A 26,926-nucleotide genomic window follows, 5' to 3' on the forward strand; every position below is an offset into this window, starting at 1 on the left:
ATTGTAGGAAATTTGATTCTCTACAAGTTAGTCCAGTCATTATATCCAAAAAAACCGACCCTTCCCGTGAATAATCAGTTCTTGGATTTTTTTTTCGTACGTCCCTCGGGGGAATCACTGGGAGTGTAAATTCAAAAAGTAGACTGAATCAGAGTCCTGTGTATATTCGAAAAACGGTTTTTCTTGAATAACTCGGTCATTTTTCATTTTACAGTAAAACCGTGAGGACAAAAATTTTAGAAAATTTGATTCTCTACAAGTTTGGTCCTCACAATTTTTCTTCTAGGATCGATAGTTTGGAAATAAAATTTGAAAAAAGCAACTAATTCAAAATATTTTCAACATCTCGTTTATTTTCAACTTTACGACATAAATGAAGAGGACTAAACTTGTAGAGAATCAAATTCTGAACAATTTTGGTTCTCACCTTTTTGCCCCCAAAATCGATATTTTAGAAATTAAACCTGAAAAACGCGACAAATTCAAAATATTATCACTATCTCCTATGTTCCACGCTTTAAGGCATAAATGAAGGGACACAAAGTTGTAGAGAATCAAATTCTGAACAATTTTTGTTCGAACTTTTTTTGCACCAAAACGATATTTTTTGAATAGGACCTAAAAAAGCGACAAATTCGAAATATTATCATTATCTCGTTTATTTTCAACTTTACGGCATAAATGAAGAGAAACAAACTTGTAGAGAATCAAATTTTCTAAAATTTTTGTCCTCACGGTTTTACTGTAAAATCAAAAATGACCGAGTTATTCAAGAAAAACCGTTTTTCGAATATACACAGTTCTCTGATTCAGTCTACTTTTTGAATTTACACTCCCAGTGATTCCCCCGAGGGACGTACGAAAAAAAAATCCAAGAACTGATTATTCACGGGAAGGGTCGGTTTTTTGGATATAATGACTGGACTAACTTGTAGAGAATCAAATTTCCTACAATTTTTGTCCTTACGGTTTTACTGTAAAATCAAAAATGGCCGAGTTGTTGAAGAAAAACCGCTTTTTAAAAAAAAAACCGTTTTTCGAATATACGCAGGAGCCTGATTCAGCCTACTTTTTGAATTTACACTCCCAGTGACCCCCCCGAGGGACCTACGAAAAAAAAATCCAAGAACTAATTATTCACGGGTCAAAATCTATAATGACTGTACTATGTCTCGTAAAATGTAAAAACGGTGTAATTAGACTTCGTTGATTGCCTTTTAATATTTTTACGTCTCTTTGTCCCATGGTTTATTTCAATAATACGGGTTTGTAATGAGACCATAAAACTCTCTTGTAGTTGTTCTTTCTTAATTACGAGATCATTGTTTGTTGAATGCGATAAATCTTATTAGTTGTCATAGTCGTCCTCGTAATCATGACTGTATCGTCGAAAGATCTGCCGACGGTTATGTCAATAGTAAAATTAAATTTAGTTAAGAACCAGGACTAAAAAGCAAATGTTTTGTTTTTATTTTTCCAAAATCACAAAGCACCTAATGTATAACATCGCCTCAGCGCCAAACGCCTTCCGTTCCCATAGGCCCAGTACAATTTAAAAAATCTGAAAAACTCTTGGCATTGGCAGCCGCTTTCAAACGTACATTTGCCAAGAAAGTCGTAATACTTGACAGGTTGTTGTGAAGTTTCCTCGATGTAACTGCCAACTAATCGCCCGCGGATAAATAGCGGGTGTGACGCAAATGGCAAAATTCGAAAATGTTGTTTTCCAAAAAATCTTTTTTTTTATTTCCTTAGTTCACATGTCAACAGACATCCCCTTTAAGTTATACATCCCTCCTAGAATTATAGTGATAATTACTTATTACGTTATTAGGTCAGGGAAGTGTCGGTTCTCAAACTAGAACTGAACGCAATTGCTACTGATTCCATCGGGTAAAAATTATATGCAAACATAAACAATAAGAGGCCCTTTATAAATATACAGCCCAAGCACAGATTATATAATAGTTCTTACGAACAGATACTAATCTCTCAAAGAAAACGCAAATACCTACCGTTTTGATACCTACACAAAAATACAATGGAGTGACCTTCAGCGCGCCGCTCCCCGCACTGCGCGCACCGGCACAACGCTAGAGTTGCTGACGCTTAGAAATGATAAATAAATACCTACTTAAATAGCGGAGTGAATTTAAAGGAGTCATATGTCTCTGCAGTAACCGCAGTATTTACGCCGTTTTATAAACCGCGCAATGATCCCAGCAAGTATTAGTTTTAAACCTTCGTGTAATTTAAAACCAGAAAGAGATTAATGTTACACAATAAAGAAAAATCATAGAGAACCCATGAATACGGGTAATTAATTATAAGTTAACCAGAGCATAAAAGAGTAGGTACTTTCCGATGTAAAGTTAACTTACTGTCGTTAAAATAAACATTTACTTACCAAAATAAATTAAAAATTTGCTACCTATTTCAAATATTCATATACATTTGTCGTAATAAACATTACATGTTTAATTAAAGAAATTCAATAGCAATTACGTAGCTTGTAACTATCGTAAAAATTGTCAGTGCGGCGCGCGGTGATGTGTGTGTGTGAGCGCGTGTGGCAACCAACTGGCTTGCTTTTCTACCGTGAACGGTAGCAGATTCGTAGGTATAAATCCGAGCTCGCGCGGATAGTTCCATAGGCCTGGCCCAAGTTCCACCTATCACTGAACAATTTGTTGGAGACAGAGCAAATGTAATCACGTTAATTAATAATGAAACATCTACAATTTCAACTTTAACGATCATTGGATTTGGCAGTCGTAAATGAGTTTGAAACAGTTTAATTGCTTGAAAGAAAAGTTGTTAAGGAATAAATTGTTTGTCAAAATATCCGACAACACCGACAAGTACGCTTGCTTCGACAACGTCCTATGAGCAAGTAGGTAACAGTGGTGAAGCGTCCATAGCACTCGATTCCCACCGGCTTGCCTAAGTTTCAGACGGTTAACAAAATTTTCCTTTGGCTCATTGGGAAAGAGAGAGCCTATAAGCTCCGGCTTTCTTACTAATCTTTTTGATACAACTGGTAGGTAAGTAAACGACAGCTTGAAAGATATCATGCATGTCCTGCCCGATTTCTTAATGTTGAAAATTGAAACATCGAAAGCGCGAGATGGATTTACCGTTACTTGAATTTTGGACCATCTTGGTGCTACTAAGATCTGATAGGTACTGAGACGTATCAGTAGGTACTAAAAAAACTGACAGTCAATCCGCATTGTCGTGATGGATAATAATTCATTATACGCAACGTTCTGATTTCAAGAGTGATGTGTGTGATTCAAAGATATGTGCTGCGTCTTCTCAAACGCATGCTGAATCATAGCGCGTATTTAGCCTCGGCTCTATTTGCTCACTAGTTCACTACATTGTTTAGAGGTGATGCGATGGGACGATACACCGGAAAACCTTATTGTCACTGCATAAACAATACCACCATGGCATGAATTAATTAGGTTTACGCACGCTAATCCTTTATGATCTAATGTTAAGATGTAACTGTTTAATAACTTACATGAATAATAGTTCTTACTATTATTGTTCTATTTACTTTGTAAGTACATACAATAATATTCAAACGCACTGAGTTTATACTACGGTCCATTAGCGCTCAGTCATCAGTAGGTCGTACGTACATCTATATGTAGTAAGTATTAGTGATTTGTTAAGCTAAATTAGGCACCCTGTTTGCATGACTGTACCATCAGCCGTAAACGTGCATGGCGACTTTATCAATGAATTCATTCATAATTTCTCCATGCAATTTCGCAGCTCACTGTACATTATTAACATAAAAGTCCGGAAATAAGGGATTGCCGTCGGAGTGATATCAAGGGACGGGCCAATGCGTTTGGTAATATGAGACCGGCAATCCCACTTTTATAAACACACGGACAATATTAGGTACTATGCATGTTTGAAAAATTAAAAATTTCCTTGCCTGAAGAGCCCTTACATGGCGCTCAGTCCGTACTACGAACTATTATTGGTTTCGCACAATTTCTCATTCCCGGTCTTTGTGCGTATCTGTCAACGGCGTCTCATTGCAAGCTTCATCGCGCGACGGCAGCTCAAGTGCAACGATCCTTTGTTCCTGTCTTGCCGCCTCCGTATCGGCGCGTGACAGGAATACAGCTTTTAATACCAAGGCTAAAATACTATTTTTCCCTGTACCGAATCCTAGCTAAAACAAATTAGATGAACACTTAAATTTACGCTTTGAGACTGTTTTATTAATAATTTACGCAACCACTAATATTATAATTTTACGATTTGAAAGTTAGGACTAGTTATGTGTCGCTACCCACGAGTCTTTTTTGTATTATGCATCCCAAATTAATGGTGTTGCTTTACTAAGTATGTATATTCCATTCAAATTTTGTGTGGGAGTGGGAGTAGAGATACGTGTTTTACGGGACCGGTATCTATTGGTACTTAATTGATATCTATTTATATTTATACAGATGACAAACGGAACCTCTGGTTACATTTCGTAATTTTTCTTATCCGTGCCTCCCACATTGTGCATTGTGTCCATCGTGAGCATATTAACTTCTGTTGTTTTTAAGTAGTTTTGGTCCGGTACTGTCTCCATATCGATTTCCCGTTCCATACAGAAATCCGCAATTTTGTTTAAAAAAATATTTAAATATTTCATGACTTTGTCATTGTCATCACTGTCATCAGGTCATCACGGATCTCATAATGAGATACATATTGGAGAAATCGAGTGATCCCTTCAAATATTATAGCCACATTCGTGCATTTGCTCACGGAAAGTACTATATGGTGAAGTGGAACTGCTGATGAAGACCATACAATTATGGCATGTTAGAATGTTTTAGGAATTTGGTTCTTTGTTTGTTAAAGGCTATTTTATAATAAAAAATATCCAATTCAATCCTTATTGGTACAACGCTGTTGTTACCGTGTAAATGATAATTGATAACAGACCGAAGGATAACCATAGGATAACACAATTTATTTTTACAAGTATTATTCAAGTTTTAATACGGAGTATGGATTGTTTACTGAAATGACTAACAGTAATATACGCTCATAGATTAAGTGAAGTGCCACTGCGAAATGTGAACGCTTAATAAATATTTATTCCGTTTGGAATGGAAATGCTTCACCTGCGCAGTGTTTGGAACGTTTCCAAATTTATACCTACAGTTAAATAAACTATTTTGACTTGTTCTTACAGTATGTATAAACAACAAAAGAAGTTATGTAGACTAAACTTGAGTAATGTTTTAACACTAGAAACAGCATTTGATCGTATCACTCATTTGGTGAAGATGCTATAATATATTACGTACACATTTATGACGAAAATATTATAACCTGAAGGAAACAAAAAATAGTTTTTAATACAATTGCTCAAAAAGTTTAGTTTTTGTAGCTGCAAATCGTGCGTAAAGTTAGATTTTTTTACACTAGTGCTAAAAAGTAATCTGATTGATACTTTTTAAATAAATTAGTATTATTCGAGACCCGCTTATAAATGACCCACCTGAACAACGCGCGATTGGGCATAAAGGAGTATTAAGCCAGACCCAATAGTATTACTTGAACAACGCGCGATTGAATGAAGCTGTCTTTCGTACACTGCACTTAAGAATATAAATGTAATTCTAATTAATTAGATATATATCAATATAAAGAAATAAAAAAAGATTCATGTTTTTTTACATAATTATATGTCTGAATTATTAATACAATTTCTCTTCAATTGGCATAATGCTGACAACAGAAACCACATTGAAAAAAAAATGGCAATTAAAAGTAAAACTTTTTTATTCCCTTCCCGCCTTTTTTATTCAATATTTATATATGTGATTTATGTTTGTAATTGCCACGAACGTATCATAAGTTATTAAATAAAAATGAGTGATTCAGACGATTTTGGAGTTTATTTAACGCCACCAGATATCAAAGCAAAGGCATCCGTTGCAAGTGACAGTATGTTACCGGAAAAAAGCGAAAGCATTATACATTGCTGCCTATGAACATTTCGTCAACTGGAAACGAGAAGAGCAAACCGTATCATTCTCGGAAAACGAATTGTTGGCGTACTTTCTTGAATTATCTGAAAAATATCAGGCACCAACTATGTGGTCAAAATACTCAATGTTAAAATCAATGATAAAGTCAAGTCATGTAAATATAGGTAATTACACACAATTGACTGCATTTTTGAAGAGAAAGTCGCAAGGATATCAAGCAAAAAAATCTAAAGTACTGACGGCAGATGATATTGAAAAATTCATCAACGAAGCTCCGGATCATCAGTACTTGGCAACAAATAATACCTAATACAACGGTATTATTTTCGTAATTGGACTAAAAAATAAATAAAACTGTCTCTTTTAACTACTGTGCTTTTTATTTCATTGTAGTTTTTTCGCAATTGTATTAAAAAACGTTGTTCGACACACGTGCGGAAGTGTCATTTTCACTCGTCCCGAGTCTAGACCTCGGTACTCGTGCAAAATGACATACTTCTCGCACTTATATCGAAAACTACTATTTTATTGGCAATTCGGTACGAATTCCTGATTAAAATAAGGTATGAGAAAGAAAATATTTCGTTTTAGTTTTCCATGAATAATTACACCTCGAGTACCCACCTACGCCTTTTTCTCTATGCGTTGTGTACACGACAAACAGGTTTCTTATCCTCGTTTGCGTTTAATAGCGCAGCCAATGATAATCACTTGCTTAATCTCACTAACTAGTATCGGGCAAACTATACCAAGCGTACTCCTTACCTAGATTACCGATTACGGCAAAATAACCATAAATATTAATTCTGAAGTCGGTTGTTACATTTAACATTGCTACTTTATTTTGCAATAAACCATATCTCTTAATATTACATAGGATTTGTTATAAGTACACCACGAGGAAGTTGTTAGTTTGTGCTATCCGAATAAACTTTACTATCACTTATGATACTTTTAATTGTGGGTAGTAGTATGCTAAGTCAGCCTCATAAATCAAGGCATGGCTATTGTGATTAATAGAGCCATATATTCGATTGTGTCACAACCGTCAAACTTTAATGATATATCACATTAAAAGCGATGAGCATGTTTCTATCGTTACTTATATTTGTACATAAAGTTTGTGTTGAAAATAAGGCTTTCTTTTATTCAGTTAATATTTCATGAGAACTGGACCGCTACAATGTCAGGATAATAACGGGTTGTTTCATCCGGGGACCCGCTATTTGCATAAGACGGAAAGAAAAAGGTTTTCTTGTCAACTAGATAAAATGTATAGACCTCAACGCTGAATAATAAGGCATTTTTATATTCATCGATAATAACATGTCAATCAAGTGCTTCCGGCACGAAGTCAAGGTTGGAACAGAGGTTGGCGGCAGTGTGGCTTATCCATAAATTAATATAGTCGATAGTCAGAAGATGGCAGCCACGTCCGGCAGGCCAGACAGGCAACCCTCAGCCGAAACGACTGTCACGTCTTATTATCGGGGAGGGAAGCCCTCCACTGGCCATTAGGCGCGTCCAATCGATGTGACTGACGTGCCGCCCTTTGTTCATCATATTACTAGGCAGGCTAATCCATCACAAGCTTGTTTAGAAGTGGACAGTAGTGTCCGACCGAAGGTTCGGTTTCGGTTTCGGTTTCGGCCAGTTTCGGCCAAAAAATCATGTTTCGGCTGTAGTTTCGGTTTCGGCCAAAAAACGGCCGAACCTTTCGGCCGGGCCGAAACTTACGAAATGGTACTTCGTACTATGAAACTAAACTATGTGACAAAGACCAAAAGTTGGGGAATAAGTAGGACAACAATATTAATATGTACCTACATATACTGATTCATGTATAGGTACAGTAATTAATTGGTTTATTATCAAAACACAATTCCACTAATGAGGGCGCCACTAGACGCAGTATTAAGAGGCTGTTAATACCTATAACGTGCACACTGTCTAATTGTATCAGAGTTAATGAGATAGCACTGTCGCATGTTACTGGGCCTGGGCAAAGGAATAATAAGAAAACTCATCATCTTCCTCGCGTAATCCCGGAATTTTTGCCACGGCTCATGGGAGCCTGGGGTCCAATTGACAACTAATCCCAAGAATTGGCATAGGCACTAGTTTTTACGAAAGCGACTGCCATCAGACTGACCTTCGAACCCAGAGAGTAAACTAGGCCTTATTGAGACTAGTCCGGCTCCCTCGCGATGTTTTTCCTTCACCGAAAAGCAAATAGTAAATATCAAATGATATTTCGTATACCTATAAGTTCCGAAAAACTCATTGGTACGAGCTGGGGTTTATACCTGCGACCTTACCGCTAGGCCACCAGCGCTCAAGGAAATATATCTCGCTTTTTAATACAATGGACATTGGTTGGAGTCTGTGCTCAACTACTTATCCTGAAGCCTGAAGCGCGGCTTTGACTTTTCATGAAAGTTCGCCTCACTGGGACACTTCGGACTTTTAGGCCCAGGTGAAGATCGGTACCCGGCCTTGCGATATTTTGGCAAAAAATTTCGCGCTCGCTGCGCTCGCGTTTTTGGTTGACCCTGTATCTACATGTTAGCTTGACTGATGGTGAATGAATAGAGTTAGACTAAGAAAATTATGCAATTATTTTGATAGCATACGCAGTGCAACTAGTGCAAATGTTATTTATACGTCATAACTCATAATTTCATAGAAGTTTTGACGTTTAAAATAACACTTGCACTGCGTGTGTTATCAAAATTGTTGCAGAATTATCTTGGTCTAACTCTAGTAATTTTCTTAAAAAACTGCTTAAGTAACATCAATTTCAAGGACATTGGGTGTTGACAGCCCCATAATATGGGTGTAAAAGCGGTTTTATGACATTTTTTCAACGATTTTAACAAGTCTACAAAAGGTTCGGTTTCGGTTTCGGTTTCGGCCGAAACTAGAGCCAAAGCCGAACATTCGGTTTCGGTTTCGGTTTCGGCAAAAAAACATGTTTCGGTCGGACACTAGTGGACAGGTTTGTCCAAGTGCTAATACACAAGCTAAGGATACCTACTTAGTACCTTATATTTTTGACCGAAGAAGTATAGTTCTTCGATTTGATATATGTAATAGAATTACAAATTTCAGGTTAGCAATCACTTCTGTTTTGAAAATATGCATAGCGTCGTTTTTTTAGGGTTCCGTACCCAAAGGGTAAAAACGGGACCCTACTACTAAAACTCCACTGTCCGTCTGTCTGTCACAAGGCTGTAGTATATCATGAACCGTGATAGCTAGACAGTTGAAATTTTCACAGATGATGTATTTCTGTTGCCGCTATAAAAACAAATTCTAAAAATGTACGGAACCCTCGTCGGGCGAGTCCGACTCGCACTTGTCCGGTTTTTTTTCATTAACACGCGGAATGGAAACAGAAAAAACTGTATGCCAAAGATAGACAAATACTGAGGCTCATAGTTTCAATAGTCGTGTACTGTTACGTTACGTCCATCTGCGACGCATATGGTCCTCAAGGTAAAGTGAGTAAACCCGAGCAACTCTATCTCTGGCTATCTGCCATATCTCAAAAATGTGACTGGTTCGACCAAATCGGGTATTTAAATAGATAGACTAGAGACCGTATTTGCGACGTATTCCGAAAGGTATAATATAAGCTCTTAGTAGGTATTATTAAATAAAACATATTATTGTTATGAAATCAATGTTGACAACACCATATTTAATTGTAATATAAAACTGCCGATATAAGTGCACCCACTAATTGAATGAACTAAAAGCTTCATTAAAATGCAATTAACTAACCAATGTTGACATTCCATGCGTGTGTCACAGTTGGGTGAGTGGGTGTAGAAAATATAAAACCAATTTGACTAATTTGAGATGTATGTTTTTGCCCTACCAAAACACCTGGAAAACCTTTTGGTATGTTTGTGACCGACATTTCAAGAAAACAGTCATTTTATTGTCAGTATGTAATCTGAAAACGTCGATTATAGATAAAAACAGCAGACACTCATAAAATATTCATTACATGTACGTATTTCGTGTTTACGTTAAAGCTAATGTTCAATATTTATGTATTTTGAAATATTAAAGTAGTTACTTACTTGAACTAGTAGTCCCGACTACCGACTGTAGTACAAAATATTGGGCCACCCGATGAGTGGCGCAGTGTCAAACTATTTATGCATACTTTTCTTAGGATTTGTTGCTCGATTTTCTGAAAATATATAAACCAATCGCGATCGAGTTCTACAGACACCTCATCAATGCTACACACTGATTTAGTCAACTAGTGGTGAACGCATGAATATAATATGTGTTAAAAATGACTTTATTTTCAGCAGTAGCTACGTTAGAAAAGATACTGCGATGATCGGTATATAATTATAAACATATAAAGATTATGTAGTCTTGTTTTTTATTGTTCTATCTCAAAATATACTTAAAAAATGTTATAGGTAGGTACTGGAGCCCACATAACTGACATAACCGACCGCCACCGCAAATAAGAATTTCACGATTTCCTTCAAGAGGTATATTGAGCAAGGAATTCTTTAGTCAGGATTTGGAACACAAAGAAAATTTTACTGTAATACGAACCGGATTAGCTCCTGATACCTTTTTTGTAGGCTTTTTATTGAGAACTGAGACATATTTATTTCACCCTCAAGTTTCATATAAACACACCTACCTAAACTGAAAGATGCTTACAATCGAAGTTCAGACAGTAGAGACGATATGCAGTGGCCGATTTGCAGTTTTTGCCGCCCTAGGCCCCAGGAACTGTAGCCGCCCCTTTCACAGCACCCATCATATTGACTACATTTTGAGTTATTTCTTGTAATCATCAGCTAATTTTTTGTCACAATTTGCCGGCCCTAATATCTTGCCGCCCTACCGGGCCTACTGGGCCTTAGGGCAAATCCGCCACTGACGATGTGTAACCATAACTGTTGTCTACAAATTGTTTCATGCCAACGCATCATAAAGGTAAATTTTCCACAGCGAGTTAATAATAACAAATGGGTGTTGTTTCCATGACAGGTCAGTAAGCCTGCTTTCAGTATCTTATTATTCTAATGCAATTAGGTACCTTTCCGTGGACGGCTAGTGTGGTCGCCTAAAGGGTGCGGTGGGTGACGTCACGGAGTCGGTGTTGCCTCTGTGATCCGGTTAGCCTAAACGGATATTCCGCTGATAGGATTGTCTGACTGTCTGACTGCTGTCTGGGTGCAATTGGTGTACATATTTTGTAGCCGTAACGGCACACGATGGAAGATAGCTTGTAATGCATACAACAAATAGTTTCTTAAATCTCTATTTTAAAGGATTTAGGTATCAACCCTGTCCTTAAATTTATTCTCTCGTAGAACAACTACCTACTTTAATCTAAAATCTAGGAATATAGCTTAAAATGAAATGTAAACTATGTAGTTTAACGAAGCATACAATGAAGTAGTTACAAGTTTTATGCTCCAGAAACTAGAGGTAGTTGAATTGTAAAACTAAACACGCCTACGAAAAGTTCGCTAACTATGAGTTTTGTTTTTAAATGTTTCTCTTGCGTCAATAGCAACTGGCAGGTAAAGTTTAATTACATTTACATACCTAATGCCGCACGTAGCCAAATCTTTTATAGGTACGTCTCGCTATTTGACAATCAAGCTGATGGTGGAACAATTTAATTTGCCACGCGAATAGCGTAGTTGTCTTGGACTTTCCACTCACTTTTGAATATATCTCAGAATAACTGGTGGGAAGCAACGAACTCATATTACGTAAATGAGTTTTTGCGTGTCTCCGAGCAATTGTTGTTGCTCGGTCGATTATGAACAGTTTTTTTCGGCGATACATATCTGCCTACTGTTAGTGAGTTGCCCGCAATAAGCAATCCAAAATTTAGATACCATGACTCGCCACGTCATATAATAATTAGAGCGGTTTCGCATTACGTCCGATCCGAATCCGATCCGAACCCGTGAAAATATGGTCCGTAGTAGCCGTAGAACTATTTCTATGGTAAGTTACGCACCCCACACGGTGAATGACGGAAAGAAATCGGATGACGGAGATCGGATCTAGTGCGTAACTTACCATAGAATTATTTCTACGGCTACTACGGACCATATTTTCACGGGTTCGGATCGGATTCGGATCGGACGTAGTGCGAAACCGCTCTTACGATAGAAGACCAACTGCTTGTTACGATTTGTGGCATGCTGTTCGTTTTGATTACTTCTATACGTTTTGTCCGACGCCGTTTCTATTCGTATTTTTAATTTAACACCAATATCAGCTTACCTGTTATAATTTAGCGTCTTGTCATACAGTTTTAAAAATAGACATCAAAATTTACTTATTTAATGACCTCTAGCTTATCCGCCCCGATTATGTCTGTCACCACGCCACCAATAGGTTTACAGGCTCTCATAAAGTAAATATGTACAGTCAAACGTCATATAGTAGGTAGCATCCAAAGTATGTATTCAAAATTCAAATATTAAATAGTATTGTATGGCGTACCGAACTATTTGAATCTTCGAGCAACACGGAAGGGAGGCGGCATTCGCTCTATTTCCCCTCTGCCGAGGTACAAGATTAGCGCGTCAATCTAATCTAGCGCGGGTAATAAAACTAGTTGCACTTGGATTTTTCACTAGACCGAGTCCAGACGCGCGCGTGAACACTGCTGCACAAAAATGCCTGTTTGCTCGGTTTTTTGTTATAAAAAGAGGTCGGGGACATCAAATTCACAAAAAGAAAGTGTTACATTTCACATGTAATATTTTTTTTTACATATCATACGTTTAATTACATTCAAACACAATTATTATATTTTAGTCTCATGTAATTGTTGGATTTATCGATTTTGCTCGCTCAGTACAAATTGCGGATCGGTCGAGCGACAAATCCGACTTCTCATCTCTCAGAATACAATAACATACTTCAACGAAAATGTGTTAGTGTGCGTGTTGTGACACTTGTCACTCGTCCGTACACAAAAAGAGATCGAGGTTTGCAAGATTTGTCTTTGACGTGTGTCATTTTCTATGTATTTGTGTCGTCATTACAGATTGGATTTTGTATGTAAGTGTGTGAGAAGTGCGACTGTGTGCACCTTTCCCCCCGCGAAAAATGGCAGAAAGATTTGTACGGTGAGATATCGCTTGGGCCCCTCCCTTCCGATGTGTCGGAAGCCGGTGTTGCTCGAAGATTTGAATACTTTGGATGCTACCTACTATTTGACGCTCACTGTACACGGTGCACGTCAATTTGAAGCTTGTTCCGGCGGCTTGAGTAACACTACAAAGGCTACCTGTCGAGCAAACTTTATCGAGCTTACTACGCAACAATTTGATTAAACACAGCGTAGTCCTTTGAAGAGAATAATGCTTATGTACGATAATATGAGCGTATCATCACGCATCACGCCACGGCTTCGGCAATGCTGGAATCTTTTCATTGCGGATTATATACGAAACCACTTTGACGCTCGCAACCCCGGACATAAGAGGATTATAATATAGCTTTTCACAACATTAACGTATCGTGAACCGACTGAAACAGAATTATGCTTTTATGTTGCGGTACGCGATTGAAATAAACGCACCAGAAGTTTGTAACAACGTTTCGTGTTTATAGAGAACAAAGATGAAGGGAGCGAGGTGCCTATTGTTAATAACGCTCCTGTTAATGTTGGAGAGTAAAAAGGATCAAAGAGGCCTAAACAATGGAGGTGCCTGATTGTAAGAATTGCAAAAGCTATTCGCGATTGTACCATCAGCCGTAAAAGTGTATGGCGAGCTCACTGTACAAACTGTATGAAAGCCAAAGGTCAGGTGTGTTGTCAAAGCAACAAAGGACCGCCGGGACTGCGAATTTTAACCTTATTCGACATTGTATTAGAGCCATTTTTTGTCATTAAATTACCAAGCTGTCCGCTCTGATCCGCGTGTTTTAATAGCACGGCTACAGATGAAATAAATTTGCCTAACCGTTATAAATGATACCGTAATAAATTGGGACGTCGTTGCCGTCGTTGGTAGCAACTGTTAAAAGTTGGAAGTTTTTAACTGCGAAGAAAAGGCATTTCCCCTTCAGCCGATCGTTGTTTCTCGTAGCATGGATTTATGGTGTACTTTATGGGAGTAAATATTACGAAGTAAAACTAAACACGCCTTTAATTTAAAAAATAAAACCATTTACTATATCACTTAATCAAAAGAATCTTCGCATTAAAGTTTGTTTGAACACTGACATTAGCTCCCTGGCAATTCGTGTCGCCCGTCAAGTCGTAGGCACAGACGTAGTGCTTAATTTGTTTTCCTTCGTATTTTCTCGAAAACGTTCGTATTTGTCAAAGAGCAAGACACATTCGTGCGTTTCCGTGAAAATACGAAAGATAATAATGATGCACTACATCTTGTATAAACGGTTCGTTACATGAAGTAATGTTTGTTGCAGTATACTGTTTGCGGACATCGTGGGCTTCACGGTTCTCGCATCGCAGTGCAGCGCGCAGGAGCTCGTGCGGCTGCTCAACGAACTCTTCGGCCGGTTCGACCAGCTAGCCAGCGTAAGTCACCAACAACTTGCCTAGAAACGATGTGGATTAGATATATCAGTGTCAAATGTGAAGATTTTCCAAACAAAAACGTCACTTTTGACACTGACACATCTAATCCATATCCTTTCTAGATCTATTAATTGACCTATCTTAAAGTTCGAATCGGGCGGAACGTTATTTGCTAAACCCACTGGCGAGGTGGAAACGTGGAGAATAAACTAAATAACTCTCCATTCATCCATCGCACCGTATATTCCGGCAGGATGTTTTTGATAATTAGGTAGGTTCTTAGCATTAAAACTTCGGTAGATAGATGTCGTTCAATTTAACAGCTAAACCAGTAAGCTTTATACCGTGGTTTTATTAAAACAGTTTGTGTTCACGAAGCTCATATATTTTATACCGAGAATATTAACGCTTTCAAATGCTTTAGTCTTATAAAGCATAAACAATTCATGAGATATTATTTTAATAAGAATTACATATAGAAAACACTTAGAGTGAGACCAAGCTAACTATGCATGGTTGCTTGCAAGTGTGGAAATGTCATCATAAACGTTTTTTTTATGAAATGCGAGTACGATGACTTTATTCTGTCTAAGTCGTTGCAGAGTCAGCTTAGGCGGACCCTAATAAAGATGCGTATGATATTTTAACACCGCGCGATTGAAAGAGATGGTCACTGTCTTTGTCACGCTGGCAAGTAGACCACATTGTCCATCATATCCGTACTGGTTTTATTAACGCGACATTGGCATGGCATTGTTAATTTATTTTTGCGAGTAATAAGGGAAATGTCGTTTAGTCTAAACCTTCAACCACAATTTCATCTGACATCGTACAACGCTGATATGAACACCGCGAATCCATTAGGAAATCGAGTATTAAATCGAACGCAACATCCATCAGAAAAATTGAACCAGGTTCGAGAAAGAATATCAAGGTTCACACTTTCGAATACCCGTGTACAGAATAGCATTGAATTACTTTAGAAATACCAGCTGCCGGAAATATGAAAATCCAATCATTACAACAAGAGAGCATTCGAGGTACTCGTCGACACCGCCGCGCGGCTCATGAATTTTGTACGGCGAATACTATACATTGTAGGCGCCTTCGTAAATAACGTACACGTTTTGATTGGCTGATGGCATGTTGCCCCATAAATATTTCTGCTTTAAACAGAATGCATGATTTCCACAATTTTACGTTTACGTGTACCTAATATCAAAATAAATCTAGTTTTAATCATGTAGGTAAAATATACATATGGCGTGTAGGTATTATTCGGTCCTTTTTACGATATTTACAATTATAGGCGTTAGGGCCGTTCACGAGAACGGACGGGTTTTCAAGGGATGATTAAAAATACATTTTAACTACGCAATCGTAAGCACGCCAGACGCGAATAAAGTCGAGGGCCGAGAGATAGATGTATAATGTCCTTTAAGACTTTCAGAAACATTCAATAAAATAAGACGCTGAAATTTAGCAGACTGCTATGGTGCTATGCATACAGATTTTGATTCTTCAACGTGTACCTATACCTAATCATACTCTGCGAGCTGAATAATGTAAGTCATATGTACTAGCCACGAGCAACATTTCCTTACTTCATGTACTTAATTTCTCAATTTACACGTTATATAAATATCGCATCATCATCGGGATCATTCATTAAGCAATTAGTCTCATTGATATTAGTATTATGCGGAATGTTGCGGACTGACAATCTTATTCATGGAAATAGATCAAACTTAGTTCATAACTTCAACTTTTAGTCAATAGACAAACTTTGATTTCAAAGGTAAGGCGACTAATATAAATCACAAAAGCAACATTATTCCAGGACGATACATGTAAAAGTAAATAACAACGAAGCATGATTGTGCTAACCTCGTTACTTGGCAAAGTTTTCCGCTCTAGTGGTCAGGGGATAGACAGGACACGGTTGAGTTTCCCGAGAGAGTGGTAATGCTGCCTCCGGGGACTATTTATCACGGAGCTAGTCTCTACAGCGAAATTAGAACTGTGTTAAGAGCCAACAGGAGTGGTCATTCCTCCATACAAACGTAGTCCTCGTTTTCCTCCGTGGTTTTTGAAGCTAGAGCAATGATTTTTTCAACACAGATTAATATTGTCAATATCTGTGTCGGACCGTTTTGCTTTTTTTGATATTTTTGTTTTTTAAGGCGCTAGAGCCCTTCAAAAACGGCCAAAATGGCCTAATAGACTATGCCGCAATGAGAGGCGTGGTATTCAAAACTGATATCAATTAGCCAAAAAAGCAAAACGGTCCGACACAGATAATTTCATAATCATTTAGATTTCCAAATTTGGTTACGATTGGTTAAGTTTTGGGGGAGGAAAAAGAGGACTACGAAACCTCGATTTTTGTCATTTTTACGCAGGATTTTTCGCCTCAGCTGCAGTTGTCCCTATCGCACTAATTTTAGGGGCGGAGTCAAGTTTCTAAATACGTACACAGCCAGAAAAGTGATGGGCAATAGTCGACATTTAATGTCGATAATCTAGTGATGTAAGAAGTTATCGATAAACCGTCTTGTGTGAAAATATCTAGATCCTAAGATACAAGGGGTTTTGGGTTGAGAGTAGGGAACACATTTTTGTAGTTATGATATACAATCTATTATGAACTTTTTGATTCTAATATTTCAAATTAGAAATCAAAATCAAAAATATTAACAAAATTTTTAGGTACCTACAGGCACGCTTCGTAATTGTCGAGCAATTTAGGGTCCTAGCTGAATTGGTTGTTCCATACTTACTCGTGCTCTATAGAATGTCCAATTTAGCTAGAACCCTAAATGGCTCAACAATCACGGAGCGTGACAGTACTAATGATTCATGTTCCGTATATCCTGCCCTACAATGGCGTTAATATTTGGTTGTCATGTCTATACTTCGTTTTTAAGCATTATTGAAAAAAAAAATAGTAAATACTAATATTAACCACTAAGTACATAACTATTACAAAAAAAGCTAAATAATTATACGATTGCATGCTTAAAAAAGACACGTCACCTTCACTCTAATGCTAAACAAACGAAGAATAAGAACTAACAGCGATAAGACCGCCTGTTGCTACCTTTATCTACATTGTAAATCGGTTTTAGGGTTCCGTACCCAAAGGGTAAAACACGGGACCCTATTACTAAGATTCCGCTGTCCGTCCGTCCGTCTGTCACCAGGCTGTATCTCACGAACCGTGATAGCTAGACAGTTGAAATTTTCACAGATGATTTATTTCTGTTGCCGCTATAACAACAAATACTAAAAACAGGATAAAATAAAAATTTTAGTGGGGCCTCCCATACAACAAACGTGATTTTTGACCGAAGTTAAGCAACGTCGGGCGGGGTCAGTACTTGGATGGGTGACCGTTTTTATAAATAATGGTACGGAACCCTTCGTGTGCGAGTCCGACTTGCACTTCGCCGGTTTTTTTTAAATTTGTTTTTATGTTTGTGGTGTAATAAAGAATATTTTAGAGTCAGACCAAGAAAAGTCTACAGCAATTTTGATAGCACACGCAGTGCAAGTGTTATTTATATGTCATAATTTCATAGAAGCGACGTTTGAAATAATACTTGCACTGCGTGTTCTATCAAAATCGCTATAGATTTTTCTTGGCCTAACTCTACTTTAAATTACAAAGTAAGGCCTAAATTATAAAATAAGGCCCATCAATGTTTTTTTTTTTGTGTTTATTAAACTTGATATTTTGTCTATAGTATTAGCGGACATGGCCTCAAAATTTAAACCCGCTTAAGAATCGGGCCTTATTTCGTGCATTATATACAATACTACCCATTTTTGTGTAGTCATTATTTATACTATAGAAGCATTGTTTGAGTAGCCAATTATTTAAACAGTATTTTTTTAAAGGGCAACGGTGGCAATATTTTAAGGTCTGGATAATAAGATACAGATCTTAATAAGGATATCAATGTAAGTGAATGTTACCATGACTACCAAACAAACAAATGTGATAGAATTTGCCAGCTGGCATTGTAACATTCAGACAGTTACCTATGTACCTAATCTGAAATATGAATAAATTAGTAATATTTTAAACAGGAAAGTAAACCGAATTTTGGCCTTTTGCTGGACACAATCACAATAGTAATTTGTTTTACAAGAGGGCAAAGTTTATCGCCACCGGTTGATGCATTTGCAGCACCAATGGTAGAAAATGCAAGCTCATCATCAACTGCATAATCGACGTTTGATATGACTATTGAATCCGAGCTTTTTGATCATGAATCATGATAAAACAAAATTTTAGAAGGTCGCAGAATAGTGGATTTAAAATATTTATTTTCTGTGATCTCAAATATCAGGCACGATCATACAAATTGTACATTTGCTGATCTTGCCTTTGTCATTGAAAGACGTAAGGGTTTACACAGAGAATATATATTTAAGTGTAATATGTGCAAAAAAAAGGAAACGATACACTCTGAAGACCCAAAAAGAAAATGTTAGTTAATACTGCTCCTCCCCATGGTTACTTGGTTCCTTATTCAACCTACCTGAAATTAAACGAGTAGGTTAGTAAATTATATCATTTTACATTATAAAGTTAAATGTTTAGGTATCTCAATCACTTACTCACTGGTGGACATGGACGCAAAATTTTTGCCCATCTACTTATACTATCTTATAAAAAATGAAATTTTGAAAGTTAGCACGCTTAAAGTTCGTTTTTAGGGTTCCGTACCTCAAAAGGAAAAAACGGAACCCTTATAGGATCACTCGTGCGTCTGTCTGTCTGTCCGTCTGTCACAGCCTATTTTCTCGGAAACTACTGGACCAATTAAGTTGAAATTTGGTACACATATGTAAATTAGTGACCTAAAGATGGAAATGTTTTTTTTATAATTTTAAAATACATAGGTTCGAAGTTATTTAAGAAAACAGCCAAAAAATTACCATTCACCCCCTTTTATCTCCGAAACTACTGGGTCTAAAATATTGAAAAATACACAAAATAGTTCTTTACCTATAGATGACAGGAAAACCTATTAGAAATGTGCAGTCAAGCGTGAGTCGGACTTATGTACGGAACCCTAGTTTTTGCATTAAGGTAACAGATTTTGACATGTCTTATTAAAAATTACCATTGAAAAATAAGTCATAGCAAATATGTTAGAATTATAAATCATATTAATCATATTAATGAGCAAGAGCACCCTAAACCGGCGAGCGTGTATGAGGAATGTTATGAATGTGAAGGAAGCGAAAGTGGTATGTCAGGATCGTAGCAAGTGGAAATCCGTGGTATGTATGTATGTATGTATGTATTAATCATATACTTTTTTATATTCTTTTGCTTTCATAAGTAATATAAACTAATTTTTGAAAGCGTTTTTCAATAATTATTAATAAAAAGACACGTCATGATTGTTTACCTTCTTTCTAATGCTAAAAAATAACGAACTATAATAACCGGGCCTTATTTGGTACAGAACCTTGATTTGATAGGTACATCGGATATTCTGGGCCCCTGAGCTTGTTACGTAAAGGACAAAATGGTGACATGTGGTTAGAGCTGATACTGTTAAACTAGTGGTTCTGTGCGCTAAGTATAAAAAATAAGCTTCAGCGAACTCATTAAGCCTAGAAAAAACCCTACACCCTACTGCCACTTAAGTCAGTCTTGAGTCTTTGAATCAATTTCCGTAGTAGTACTAGTACTACTAAGGTACTAGGAGGTAATAAGGCCTACCTGAAAAATAATGTTCTTACAACAGTGTAACCGTGTTAGTTATTTGAGTAACATATATGTAAAGTGATACAATTAAAAGCTAACAGCAAACCAGTACATAAATTATATCTTATGTACTTCTTATGAATTACACTCTTATAAAGGTTTCGGCTAATTACGCTTAATTACTTGAATAAAGGTAGATGAATTGCGTGCGGTCCAATAGGTAACCACAACTCACGGAGTCCAAAACAATAAGCTGATCAGCAAAGTCAAGTAAACAAAGCCAAGTCACAGTAGTAGAAAGATTATCGAGTTCCGTAAACGTAAGCCGGGTCAAAAAATTCAATCGCAACACAGTAAGTAATAAGTGAACGCCTCGTGGCAGTAACGCACGAAAAATAACATTGCAAATTGTCGGCAATGAGGCGCGCGCGGGTGCAAGCGTACGCATCTGTGTGCGTGCATTACACACACAAATACAGTCTCTCACGCCCCGTCAGAGCGACGGGTATATTCAGCTTGAAATCTCAAAATTGACTTTTAGCTCAGCTCCCGTTTCGTCTTAACGTACAGGTTGTCTGCCATGGCAAGTGTTACATACTTAACAGACGTTTGTGTCTAAAGCGAAATAATGCATCAGGGACATTCCGGCAGGATTACAATTTGCGTCGGGGACGTGATGCATATGGCTCATTGACTTATTAATAAAATAAATAAATATTATAAGGACATTATTATTATTACACAAATTGACTAAGTCCCACGATAAGCTCAAGAAAGCTTGTGTTGTGGGTACTCACAAACAATGATAAATATACTTAATATATAAATATTAGGTACTTAAATATGTACTTACATACAAAACATCCATGACTACAAATATCTGTGCTCGTCACATAAATAAATGCCCTTACCGGAATTCGAGCCCAGGACCATTAACTTACACACATTACTTTCAGGACTTATATATTTATAAAGACGGGCTTTACGGGTACTAAGAATGGTGCTAGTTCAGCGGTGTCACTCACAAAGTCGAGCCTGCGCGATTGGCTATTTCTTTATTAAAATGAAAAGACACATAAAAAAACAACGGGTTGCACTCCGGGAGTGCCGACAGAAGTGAAAACTCAATTACTAGTCCAAAATGTCTGCAGCACTAATGTATATCATCCTTTCTATTAAAACACTTTAGTTCCAAATTTGCTGGTCAGTGAGCTTGTTTAAAATTCGAAATTCAAATTTGTAGCGTTAATTGTTTAAAATTCGAATAGAAATTGTAAAGTTACCTTGCAGACCTCGCATCTAAATATATTTGGTCATGATATTTTGAGTTTTATTCACCAGTACTAGAGTTCACTTTTATTAGAGATTTCATCAAGATGTAGCTTTATTGAATTATATTTGAGTGATATAAAGTTAGAATGTAACTGGGAGATCCTCGTATTTCAACCCGTACAAGATTAGAACCTTTTTCATGTAATGTCATTGAGTTTTTCTTTATTGATTTAAATGCCATCTAAATGAGTGGCCATCTAAACGTTACGGTCACGTGATCGCGTTACGCTGTCTCGAGTTTATCATTTTTTCCCCACCTCAAAAAGTGCCCAGCGCCGCTAAAGAAGTTTTCACTTCAAAAAATTAACCTGATACAGAATAAAAGTTATTTGCATCAAAACGCATTTGCATATTAGTTGTAAGGCACATTGTTGCAGCTATAGAGAAGTTATGATTTTTATAATTCAATATTACTTGCATTGATTACAATTTGCAATTTGAGTAACCAAATTCTGCGTATTCGTTTACGGTCCTGACCTGATGACCTGTCGAATGGCATTGTTTCAAATCAACATAATGTTCTATGTGTATTGTATTGTTTTAACAGTATAACAGTAGTTAAATATCTCGTTAGGTAGTATTAAAAATATTGGTGCTGCGAAAACTTCTTTCGTATTAACTTTAAGCATACATTGCAACACTTAGGTTTATAATATTCGGAAAAAATGGCTTTAGGATTCCTACGTTAACTAAATCGCGTAGACAATTAATAGAACCAAACTAAATTCCAGGTTAACATAAACTAGTAACTTGTCACCTACTGTTTGATTTTAATCTTTTTATTTGTCATATGATGACAACTTTCACCAGGAGTCCACTCCTCGCCTACAGTTTGTTGTAATTGTACTAACGTGTCAGTTTTAACTAGCTTAATTATACCTTTGCAACAATTGAAAAGTGGGCCATTTTCAGATCGTTAACGCGGCGCGACACAATTTGTGTCGACAGCCAGGCATTTATGTATGACGTTTTATGTTTCGGCCCTCTACTAAAGCAGTCAGTAGTCAGTATTACACCCTGAAACATGCTGGCGGCCATACCTAGTTATTTTATATCGTAAGATTTTGTGCCTACCCAGTTACACCCAGGTTGCATGTTATATCGTTAATTTTTGTTTTAGGACAACCACTGCCTCCGCATCAAGATCCTGGGTGACTGCTACTACTGCGTGTCCGGGCTGCCCGAGCCGCGCTCCGACCACGCACGGTGCACCGTCGAGATGGGGCTCGACATGATCGACGCTATCGCGTAAGAACCCTATTTTGCACTAGTATGGTTTTAGAACGACCAATCTCTGCATCAAGATTCTGGGCGACTGATACTAATTACGTGTCGTGGTCACTCGCTCGCGCTGCACCGTCGAGATGGGGCTTATGTCAAGATCATGTGATCTTTTTATGTTTTTGCCATGTTTCTAGTTATTTTTGTTGAATTTTTTAGCAAAACTTCTCAACTAAGTAATTGAGTTTTTAGATTACGCTTAAGTGTTCTCAAGATACCACTTTTACGAGTACATGTCTGATTGTAAGTAAACATAAAAATTAAAATTTTATTTCTCTTACATGGGACCCATTACTTGTGAAGCTTTTGTATTAGATGTGGTATAAAATTAAACAGGCGGTATCGACGTAAACGAATATTTATGAAACTGTCAGGCGCACGTCAAGTGCAGGAGCGGATGACAGTGACGACAATAAACTATAGCCTTATAGATACTTTACTGCGCGCTCACAAAGGCTAGCTTGATTGCGTGGAATTCGCCTTTTTGTATAAAATTAAGTCCCCTACTATTAACATTTGCAGAGAGATGTCGTAGTTATTCAGCCTCAAACTAATGTACGTGCGTATTAGTGGGAATCTTACCTACCGCAAAATCATTAAAAACATATTACATCACTATTGACACGACTAATCGTTACGGTAACCACTAGATCGCTCTAGGTCAAATCTTAATATTTTATAAATAATCAGCAGGTCACGGTTGAGAGCGGTGCAATAGGCTGAAGCTCGCTCGTGCGTCTTCATCAAAGGAGCTAAATATACCAGACCAGGGTGGTCTGAACCGCTGAAGGTTAATAGGCCACCGAGCCCACTGCGTCGTTTAAACTACTCCGTGTTCTAAATATTTTGATATCATTCAAATCATTTAAACAGTCGTTAAAATGCAATAAATTTAATAGACATATTTCTAAATATGGTTGTTTCTTGTAGTTGAATGAATGTTTTTTACTTTCATTTATTTCAAAATAAACAGAAAAAATCATTAAAAGCGTATGGAATATGGATTCATTTGTTGTCACCGTCTTCGTTTCTCAAACTAAGTAATGGTGACATTCCATTTCTAACTGCAGCTGCAATACTGTCAATTTTACTATGGAAATTGACAATGACAGCGACGCGTTCAGTACTGGTAGTGCAGCTGCGGTTAGAAATGGAATTTTACCATAACTGTAGTACAAAGTAATAAATATTTCATAAAACTAGCTGATTTGACTAGTTAGAGTGGTTAATGGGCGTTTTCAGAAATAAATATTGAAAACCTGATTCTTTTACATCTGGACGTTCTTGGGCTCATTCTACTCAGAATCGACAGCATTCTCCATCCCACCATTAAAAAAAGATGTCCCAAAATGTCCTTTCCATTACGTCACGTTTTAGTATGAAAAAAAATTCACTTGTATGTGCGTGACGTAGTGGAATGTACAATTTTCATACAAATTTTTGGGACATTTTATTTTATCATCAGAATTGAATATGCTAGTGATTCTGACTTGAAAAAACCCAAAAATACCGGGATCTGTGAGAATCGGGTTTTTGATATTTATTTCTGAAAACGCCCTAATACCTACCCTATTGCGGTCTAGCTTTAAATTTAGGTGTTCATGCGCCGGGTTAGGAGTTTTCCCTTTAAGAGTTAAAAATATGTCGCACCTGAATGATAAACGGCTAGGTAATTTATAACGTTTTACGCGGATGTGACAGAAAGTTTTTATAATAAGTGCGGTAGGCAATCAACACCGGGCGACCGCCGCCGCAAACCTCAGGCGCGGGATGGCATTTCAGACGTCTGTCTGCCTCCTGGAGTATTATTCTCATCGCTCGTTCACGACGAATGTTCAGGAAAACCAGTTTAAAAAGCCATTTTACATGAATTCTGACCAAAAGTCATATAATATTATCGTATATCTAAAATACAAAACACATTCATGCTACATCGTGTAATTTTGAGACAAGTAATTATCAAATGCAGGACGATAATCGCTCGAGTGCGATAGCTTATCGTGTCAAACGGTCCTTGAAGGTGACATTCGGATGTCAACTGCAGCTTCATTACTGTTGCGATATCGCCGCTGTACCTATCTGTCATTTTCCTTGATAAAAGGAGTAGCATTAGCCGCCACATTGCTGCCGCGATTATAAGCAGGGATCGTACATTTTCCAGCGTTTTTGGTGCAGCAGAGTGGTGTTAACGGAATTGGTATAGATAATTTCAACTGAAATGGTAAATTAAGGTTAATATTAACGTAATTAACGCTAATTAATCATTAGGGTTGAAATTATTTATACCAATTCCGTTAACACCACTCCGCTGCACCAAATCGATACGCGTGGTGTTAACGGAATTGGTATAGATAATTTCAACTGAAATGGTAAATTAAGGTTAATATCAACGTAATAAACGCTAATTAATCATTAGGGTTGAAATTATTTATACCAATTCCGTTAACAACACTTCGTGCACCAAAAACGCTGGAAAATGTACGATCACTGATTATAAGAAAATTTATAGATACAGCATCCAAGTCAAGGCCGCAACAGTAATGCAGCTGCAATTGCCATCCGAACGTTACCTTCAGTGTGCTCTCAAATTATGCCAATAGCAGCCGCATTACCAATTTGAATTGATGACAATCTTGTGCTTTCAAGAACTCTTTATTTATACCTACCGTTTCTTTCATCGTTGCAAAATGTGAAGGTAAATAAAGTGGGAACGTTGTGGCCTCGTTCGCTAGTTGGTTAGCAAAATACTATTCGTATAGTCACAGATTTCATGTGATGCGGCTTGTGACTCTAGTTCACCCAAGAATTCGAGTCGTCCGCGACCGCTCGCGCAACCAATGGGAACACTTCTTTCACATTCCACACCCTTGTTTACTCAAATACTTCCACCGTCAACATAGATTCGTACTCCAGCCCACGCCTTCATATAATAAAGACATTATTTATTGCGAGTCGTTTCTACAGGTCAGCTGTAAATCTAAATTTATAGCCACTGACTTCTAACAAGGTTAAAGTGATGGTCATTTCGTCAGTAGACGTTTCAAGAAATTGCTTCTATTTTCTTTTTATTAGTGCAGTTTGAAGATGTAAAGTTTTTTTATGTCAGTTTTAGAGTCTAGAAATTGAATTTTGCCAATGATGCGATACGATACGACGAAATTGCTCGTAGTTCAGCAACACAAAAGTTCGGCATTCTTAATGAATTTCTGTTAACAAATGACGTAAGACGTGTGCATAATATACTTATGTAATTTATACTAACTTGTTAACTTTAGTCAGAGGGAATGGAAGTTAATGTAATGTAGTCATCACATAAATAGCCTTGATTCCAAAACTTTCATTAACGTGGAGCATGGGGTGAACTCTGTAAGCCTATGCTTATCTGACTTACCTGCTTACCTACATTTTGTTGTTTAGACAAAGGTCTAAAACTCTTTATAAAGAATTTCCACCCTCATTTGATACAGCCCCTTGATTCGATAACGTACTGACCTAAACCTTTGAGTCTCTTATTGTATTTTTGTCTTAACCAAAATCACTGCTAGTCCTACACTTCGTGCCTAATACGGGATTTGGTCAGGCAATTCATTTAGATCTGAACCACAGATCATATAATACTAGTACAGATACCCAATCCCATACTAAAAAAGCGCACCGTCCTAAGTATCTTATACTTGTAGCTAATTTTTTAGTTCACAATGACAAACTAGATGGCGCATGGAGCTAACAAAACTCTTACGACAAACATGAGTTGAAATAGCGTCGAAACACCTCTCTTGCGACATCTGTTGTAGCTTTCACGCACGAAACCTACATATCACATTCATTTTTAAGGTTCATTGTTACTAGATGGCGTTTCAGACATCGGCGACAAAATTAAAATCTATTTACATACTTTAAGTCAATTTACGATTATGAAAACAATTTGACATTTTTGTTTTTTTGCTTACATTTTTTGTATTGTAAATAGAAGTTTGATTGGGTACTTTAGTAAGGGGT

At 37.2% G+C, this 26,926-nt stretch overlaps 1 protein-coding gene across 5 annotated transcripts in view; it reads left to right on the forward strand.

Annotated features, from left to right (window-relative positions):
* LOC134793111 (Ca(2+)/calmodulin-responsive adenylate cyclase-like) overlaps positions 1-26,926 on the forward strand; it is a 163,956-nt gene that overhangs the window by 66,660 nt on the left and 70,370 nt on the right. For all 5 annotated transcript variants that reach the window (XM_063764636.1, XM_063764638.1, XM_063764640.1 and 2 more), the window contains exons 6-7: positions 14,475-14,586; positions 22,767-22,894. In XM_063764636.1, coding sequence (XP_063620706.1) covers positions 14,475-14,586; positions 22,767-22,894 — 240 coding nt within the window. The remainder of the gene's footprint in view (positions 1-14,474; positions 14,587-22,766; positions 22,895-26,926) is intronic.

Source organism: Cydia splendana, chromosome 8, assembly GCF_910591565.1.
Source record: "Cydia splendana chromosome 8, ilCydSple1.2, whole genome shotgun sequence".
Classification (NCBI taxonomy): domain Eukaryota; kingdom Metazoa; phylum Arthropoda; class Insecta; order Lepidoptera; family Tortricidae; genus Cydia; species Cydia splendana.